Source organism: Cajanus cajan, chromosome 11 (assembly GCF_000230855.2).
Source record: "Cajanus cajan strain Asha chromosome 11, NIPB_CcT2T_4, whole genome shotgun sequence".
In the NCBI taxonomy this organism is placed as follows: Eukaryota; Viridiplantae; Streptophyta; class Magnoliopsida; order Fabales; family Fabaceae; genus Cajanus; species Cajanus cajan.
The window spans coordinates 5165704-5173659 of record NC_138527.1 but is presented as its reverse complement, the minus strand read 5'-3'; the positions used below and the strand labels follow the sequence as shown (position 1 = coordinate 5173659).

Genomic DNA, 7956 nt, shown 5'->3' with positions numbered 1-7956 from the left:
GGTGATGACCATAACTAAAACCATGATGTCTTAAGGCTAAAGTGGAATATATCTTACCAATGTGGAGACATGTGTGAGTGAGAACCTTTGAGTGCACAACAACTAGTATCAAAGTCAAAGGTTTGATCAGGACTGACTTTAACAAATATGATGGGGTTGGCAAGTAGATCCAAGCATAAAATCCTTGTATCGAGTGTCTTCTTAATAACATGGGAGGTTAAAAGGTTTGTTCCATTATCGTGAGTTAATGATGGAGCGATGATGCAAGTATTATAGTATGAATAAGCTTCATGAGCCATCATTGGATATAATCATGAAGTAGCTTCTACCACCATTGGATATATTCATAGATTAGCTTCTGCTACATTGAGGGTTAAACCAAGATCTTTTATTTGAGGGAAAAATTACTGAGATATAATTAAAATTCCACATTATTAGAACAACAGGATAGATATGAGTTTATAAATACACACATAATCTCATTGGTAAGTGGTCGTTTGAGTGATGACCAAAAATCAAACTGTGAGGACTTAAATCTAAAATGAACAATATCTTGTTAGATTATTTAATCTAATATTGACTTGTGTATTTAAGGAATGACTTTTAATAAAAAGATGTTTAATGTGATAATTGTTAGACGTAAATTTTATTAATAATTGTTAGAGATTAATTTAAAGTTATTAAAATTAATTCCCTTTCTTCTCACTATATTAAGGGTAATTTTAGCATTAAAAACTAATTTTAAAAAAAGAAGTTACCAAAGTTAAGTTAGTTTTTATTAATTAACTAGCATAACTTATTTCCCTCTCTCAATAGTTCTTTTTACACATCTTTAAAAAAATGTTTTTTTATTGAGAATTGCCAAAAATCAAATAAAAGAGGTTTCAACATTATCACAAAGATCAAGTAAAGGAAGTAATAGAAGGAGGAACAACTTATTAGAAATTATGAATTATATTATAGATCCAAGTATGACTTCTAAATTTCTCTAGAAATCAAAATATGATATTAGTGAGAAATATTGTGTTATCTAAAATCTGTAAAGTGTAATTTTTTTTGAATGATAAACACTATGAAATTACATGTGATCATAAAATTTATTAACATATTTTACTAATATGAAGACATGGGTACGTATGAACTCTTGGTCCAGAACACAACTTATTAGGGGCGAAATGGTTCTTTGCCTTTGTGAGAGCCGTAAAGGGAAGGCTCTCCAACCCCTTGGGATATGCTAGAGTGTAAAGCACCTGAATGATCACGCAAAACTCCATGCGCAGAAGATTTAATACCTCCCTCAATCCCTGCCCCATCACAATTTAGAGCAACTTCACCGTGTTTGAGAAAAATCCTACTGATAGCCTATTAGTTACATTAGCCAGAATGCAATCATCATGACTCAGCTTCCAAAGAAAGCTTGTAATTTTTTTGGTCCATTCCTATTAGTTACATTATGACATGACGTTTGTTAGTTAGTTAAAAACATATAGTAATGATCAACTTAGTGGTTAATTCAATATATATATCTCTTTATGATCATCATCATCTTCTATTCTTCATTCGATTCTCTCTACCACACCTTCTTCTTCTGCTTCTTATCAATCTGTTGCAATGAATCCAGTTTCGATCAAACTGGATGAAGCCAATTTCTCAACCTGGAAGAAGGAAGCCTTGGAAGAAATCCAAGCAAGAAAAGTTGAAAAGTTCACCACAGAAGCCCCAGAAACGAAAGATGGAGGAAGGCCACGCATGTTTAGATCAGCTAGAGATGAAAATCTTCAAAAGATCAATACAGAATACAGAAAATGGGATCAGCAGGATCAGGTTGTTTATAGGTGGCTTCTTGCGTCCATCTCTCCAGAACTTGGTACCCGAATGGTGGGGTGCCAACGTGCTTTTCAAATTTGGAAGAAAATAGAGGCTTTTTGCCTACAAGTAAGTCCTCCAAGAATTTCAAGAAAATCATGTTCTTCAAATGAATACTTTCTTTTAATCAAAAAGATTGTGGGTATGCTTCATGACACTGCCAATGACCAACACCGTTTTATTTTATGGTGAGTTCTTAAAGTTTGCATTTTATACGTTTCCATCTTTTGTTTATTGGCAGAAAGAATGTGAAAAGCTACGTAAACATGTGAAAACTCTTGAGGATGAAAATTCCATGCTCCAACAGAGGCTGAAGAATCTTGCTGAGGAGTGCTGCAACAAAAACGATTCCCTAGAGGTCCATCATTTAAAGTACTTAGTTTTCATTAATTAATTCTATTCTATTTTGCCCACTTATTTTTTTAGAATAATTTAAACAACTTCAATTACAATAGTTTATTAATTAAGAGGATGTATAATTGAATAAACAATTGAATTTGAATGTGACAATGCTTAATTAGCAATTTTTCTCTTCTCTGACTTTTGTTACATATGTCATGAATTTGTTTTGGTTTCTATTAACTGGTGATTGTTTCGCACAGAGGCTGAAGAATCTTGCTGAGGAGTGTCTGGAGGTCAACAATGAAATCGATGCCATAGAGGTATTATATTTACTGTTCATTCAGTTGAAGTACTTTGTTTGATGATATAATTTACAAGCAAGTTGTACAAGTGTTTTTTCTTTTTTTTTTAATCATTATTGTGTTTTGTTTTCCAATATTACTACTAATTTGAGTGGTTTACAGAAAGAGCTCATTGAGAAGTATGGAGCAGAAGCTTTTAGGATATAAGAACGAAAATTCTAGTGAAGAATGGAATAAGGTATCCACTTTTCTTGAATTCACCACATTTAAGTGCAAGCAAGAACTATGGCTTCAATCATGATGTGAAAAATCACATGTTTCTAGATTTGTTTTCAAATGTGCTATAAATTTCTTGTAAAAAAAAGCTATCTTTGTTATCATTTTATTTCTCTTACTTTTTAATACCAAGAATGAGGGCGAATAATAAAATTATTTTTTATAACGAAAAATTGAGACCATGAAGAAAATTATTTAAGCCACGTGCAGCCTTCACACCACCATGGAAGAAATGGAAGGGACGGGCAACCATTATGGTTTGGGACAAAATAGTCATTTACTAACAAAATAAACTTAATTCAATAATAAAAATTTAACGCCAAAAATCCAACCATAAATCTAGGCTGTTCACCTTTTTAATAAATATATAATATAGTTTAAAATAATTGATATCAAGAAATTACACAAAATTTCTTATAATAGATTTGTGAAAAAAAGAATAAATATAAAATAATAATACATAAAATTGATAATGAAATTCAACTAATTATACTTATATTTCTAAGCTGTTGCAGGTAAATTATTAAAAAAAATATATAATTATTATTTATAAATACTCAACTTACAATCTAAAATACACCTGAAAATAAAATATTATTTTTTAAACTCTTTCTTTTCTCTCTCTTTCTTTTTCGAATGCTTTTCATAATTATAAAATAGTACTATTTATACATAAATACAAAGTTTCTATTCCTCTAATTTTATTTTCTAATTTTCATACATTACTTTAATTTTATTGATTTTTCCTATTTTTCCTATCTTTTCTCCACCTCAACCACTTAAAAGTGGGGTTTACGGAAGAAATAGCCTAAATTTTAAGCATATTATATCCTGCTTTACACACTTTTGCAAAACAATCATTTCCTCTCACCCAACACCTTTTATAAGAGGAATATGATAGTTGCAACTTGCACGTATCATGTTTATGGAAAAATGTGGATTAACTATATAAAATTGTAGTTAGAGTTCTCAAATATATGGCTTCCGAAGAAGCATGCAAAGAGTAGATGAATGTCGGTATATATAAATATACTTGTCATCAATGATGATGGTACATTCTACATGTGTCCAATAGTGTGAGGTGGGTTTGGATCTTGGACGTAGCAAAAACAACTCCATAGTCATTTTGGGGGGCAATGCATTTACAGCTTGTTGAATTTCCTGAAAATATCATAAGCACCACCCCGTGTATTAGTGTCTAAACGAAAAAGCATCATCAGACTAAGGACATGTTTAGATAAACTTTCGTGAAAGCACTTTTAAGAGAAAAATAACACAAGAAAAATGAACCAAAAAAAAAATGGAACGCAAGGGAACCTCCTATATGAGGCTATGACTACACATGGGATTCTAAACCATCTTTCTAAGAATGTGGATTGTGGATTTGTAAAATAAAGATTGTCTCCCGCTTATATACTTTTTTGTTGATTTTATTACTAGTCTATGTAAGTTTATAAATGGTTGATAAGTGATAACCAAATGGTAGATGATTAGTTTAATGTAAATGTACGATAACATTGAAACTATCTTAAAATATAGGTTATATATCTAATTCAATCTTACAAAATCAATTTATAAAATAATGTAAGTTGCTTCCTATTTATATATTCTTTGTTTGTCTTATAGTCATGAAGAACTTGGATTTTTCTTAATAAACTTTCTACTAGGATCACACTCACCAAGACCAAGACTTAGAGGGGTGATGTAACTTTTCTAGAGAGCAAAAGCAGTAATGTTATACCTTTAACGTGTGACGTGCCGAAAAGTGAATCAAAAGGATTGCTTTGTTCTGTAACCTCTCAGCATAATTGGTACAATAATTGTTGGAGGTTTCATACGATACAAACCACGTGTGGCAACATACATTGGTAGCCCTCCCTATCAAAAGTAAATCTGTAAATGTAAGTCCTAAAATGGCAGTTCAACAACAAACAAATTCAGCCATACATTCATCAGATAAAGCTCCATAGGTATAAATATTAATTAATTTATGGGGGAACAAAAAATGAATTGTGGACTAATTTAACAATATTACAATGAGAAATGATAGTAACACACTCTCTATCACACTCTTTTAGACACAGGATCTTTTCATTGATAATGTATTGAATATACAAATTTTGGTCCGTCTCTACCCTATTTGATGATTCTTTATTCTGATTTTATATTTTTTAATAAATTTTAACCAACGAAGGTGAATGTGTAAAGAGGGTGTGTTAGTCTTAGAATAGTATTTGAGTCTAACTCAATCTTATAAAATTAACTTTTTTCTCTCAATACACTCCTTCATGCCTATGGCGTGATCCATTTTTAAGAATCTAGGATAACTCTGATACCATCTTAGAATAGTGGATTTGAATTTAACTGAACCATACAAAACTGGCTTGTAAGGTGAGAGTTACTTTCAACTTATATACTATTCAATTGCCTAATCTCTAGTCGATGTGAGACTTAGGTTCTTCCCAATAGTTAGAGAGTATGTTACTAACATTCTTCATGTTACAATATAGTATATGTGAATTAAAATTCCATTATTGAATATTTTGCTTGGATTTGAATGAAAGAAAGGGACTAACAATGTGATCCATGTGAGCATGGGAGATTAAAAGAAAGTTCTGGTAAACAGCGCGAGGTGGGCAGCGACCAATATCAAAGGCTACTTTAAGTGTTGGGAAAATTACACATGTTTCATGTCCTCCAATGGACAAACCTTCAATTGTGTATCCTTCAATTTCCAGACCCTTAGCTTTCTTTGAAGAGTCCGAGACTTGTAATTCTCTTACTGAATTTGACTTCTTAGTTCCAGATTCCATGAACAATAACTGAAGAAAAAGTGGAATGAAAAAATAAGGGGAAAGTAATAAGCAGAAGCAGAGGTTTAAAACAAGGATTTGGGCATGTGGCTCCTAAAAATACACCGAAAACAATATGTCTCGTGCATGTATTTTATGTTTTGAATGTGGAATATTGGGAAACAAAATCTGTTCTCTTACTAAAATCAATCAGGATTATTTGATCCTTGTTTATAGCGACGCATTACTTATTTTATTTGTGCTGTAATTAGTGAAACATGTTAAGAGATATTGTTGATAAAGATATATGGTTGATAATAACAGAATATCTTAGGAGGTTACCAACAGAATATCTTAGGAAGTGTATTACTATTGGTTAGGGAGTGTATCGATTAGAATTTTAATTAGTTTTAAAAGATTTTATTTTCTAAATTTTGTTTTTTATTTTTAAGGATTATACTGGCGTGATTTAGTTTTTAAGTTTTAATTGAGTAATTAGTATTTTAGCATGTGAAAAATACATATTAAATATTTATTATATATAACAAAAATTTATAATGAATTATATATATAAATATTATATTTAAATATATAAATAATTATATTTTTTTATACTAATGTATAAATTATATTTCAGATTTATGATAAATAATTTTAGATCGTAGTATAATATTATTTTTATTTATTGATAATTCATTTTAGAATATTAAATTTTAATTCATAAATAATTATAATAAATAAAATCGAGTTAGATAAGAAGTTAAAAAAAAAACCTCTAAATAATCTCTCATAAAAAATGTCCTTATTCTTTAACTTGCATCAGATGTTTGTGTTTAAAGTATAGTAGTTGATTTTAGTCGCTCAAGAGTTGTAGATGTGCAATTTTGGTCTCTTAATTTTTAGTTAAATAATTTTAGTTCATCAAGTACTATAATTATGTGATTTTAGTCTCTCAAATATTGTAATTATTCAATTTTTGACATATTTAAGTTACATGAAAAGAGATTTACTTACTCTAAGAGTAAATCTTATATATTATACTTATTTCACTCAATAACTCATATTTTAAATTAAATTTAATGATCCAACTGTTAAACTAAAAGTTTTTTATGTATAAATTAAGTTAACAAATTTTTTAAAAAATTTAAAAATTATATGATGGAGATAATGCCCCTTGATATGCATCAAGAGCATTGTCTTGCCGATCAAACCATGGAGCTTATCTAATAGCTTAGGTTTGAGTATGAAGACCCATTCCGCACTAGAAGTGTTGTAACACTCTGAATTATTCTAACTTAATTATTTATTTAATCCATCTTATTTAATTCAAATGAATAGTTATTATTTTCTTAAAAGGAAAATTAAATGAAAGAAAATAAATTTAAAACAAATAATACAAAGTCATATTCAAAATTATATTATACATTATTTATTATTCTTATTGCAACATACTTGCGTTATAGCTATTCTATTATCTAGATAGTAGGAAAAGAGTTTTATTTATATACATGCTTTTCTTATAACATACTACTATTTAACTTTATATGGCTGGTGAAAACATAATTGCAAATGGATTTGCATAGTTGGTGGGAGGAAGAAAGAAAGTAACTATTATTAGTCCTTCTATAATGTATAGTTCTTCTTGTTGAGAGAAAAGTATTAAGGAAGAAATTCCTTTTTCACTAAAAGTCACTACACTATTGATAATATTTATGTTCTAGCTAGTCTCCAAAAATACAACATGAATTACTATAAAAAATGGTTTTTGGTATGTTTCGAGCTTCCATTTATTTAAATTTATAATTCGTTTTATTCCAAATAAACAACAAGAAACATAAAAGGAGTGAGAACATATATCATATAAATCAAATAAATAAAATAAAAACACAAAATATACACGTGTATATATATATATATATATATATTACTTTTAATTACAGATTTTAATTCTATTCTATGAAGAAATTTTAATTACAGATCATCATTCTTACAAATTATTAGCATATCTATAATCCTCAACACATACAGAATCTAATGGAATCCTCAATTTCTCAAACAGAAATCATCCAATTTTTCACAACCTAACTTACAGGCACTTTTCTATAATTTCGTAATCCTAAATATATATAGAATCACATAAGATAATTAATCCTCCAAACAGAAATAATTATAAAATTATTCATAACCCTAAGGGTTCTTCCTCTACCCAATTCCCTCATGTAACTCTATATATAAATAATCTCCTTTTCCCCCGTACCTGGATAAATAGGAACTCGGGCAGAACTTCCTCCTCTTTTTCCTTAAATAAGGATCGGAACTAGAGCAGAACCTCATCCTCTAAGTTTCCCTTGGTCTTCAGAGAGAAGAAGAGGAACGAA

The 7956-nt window shown here is 29.4% G+C and overlaps 1 protein-coding gene across 3 annotated transcripts; it reads left to right on the top strand.

Moving 5' to 3' along the window:
• The first annotated feature begins 553 nt into the window (after positions 1–553).
• Positions 554–5847, top strand: LOC114915994 (uncharacterized). 3 transcript variants are annotated; one of them, XM_029271715.2, is made up of 6 exons: positions 1056–1419; positions 1622–1935; positions 2108–2224; positions 2469–2528; positions 2673–2748; positions 5388–5847. In XM_029271715.2, exons 1-5 carry the CDS (start codon positions 1395–1397, stop codon positions 2715–2717), a joined length of 561 nt encoding a protein of 186 aa, XP_029127548.1. In that variant the 5' UTR covers positions 1056–1394; the 3' UTR covers positions 2718–2748; positions 5388–5847. The 3 variants fall into 3 exon arrangements, with proteins under 3 accessions (XP_082923274.1, XP_029127548.1, XP_082923273.1); XM_083067147.1 differs by lacking the exon at positions 5388–5847 and having other exon boundaries at positions 1061–1419; positions 2673–3332; XM_083067148.1 differs by lacking the exons at positions 2673–2748; positions 5388–5847 and having other exon boundaries at positions 554–1419; positions 2108–2238; positions 2469–2527.
• Positions 5848–7956: the final 2109 nt, after the last annotated feature.

What these genes read in the sequence shown, in the direction of transcription:
- LOC114915994 (XM_029271715.2), top strand. Translation starts at nt 1,395, where the DNA reads ATGACTCAGCTTCCAAAGAAAGCTT. An exon ending in TAGAGGCTTTTTGCCTACAA is followed by an intron (nt 1,936 to 2,107) that starts GTAAGTCCTCCA and finishes GTTTATTGGCAG; the next exon opens with AAAGAATGTGAAAAGCTACG. An exon ending in ACAAAAACGATTCCCTAGAG is followed by an intron (nt 2,225 to 2,468) that starts GTCCATCATTTA and finishes TGTTTCGCACAG; the next exon opens with AGGCTGAAGAATCTTGCTGA.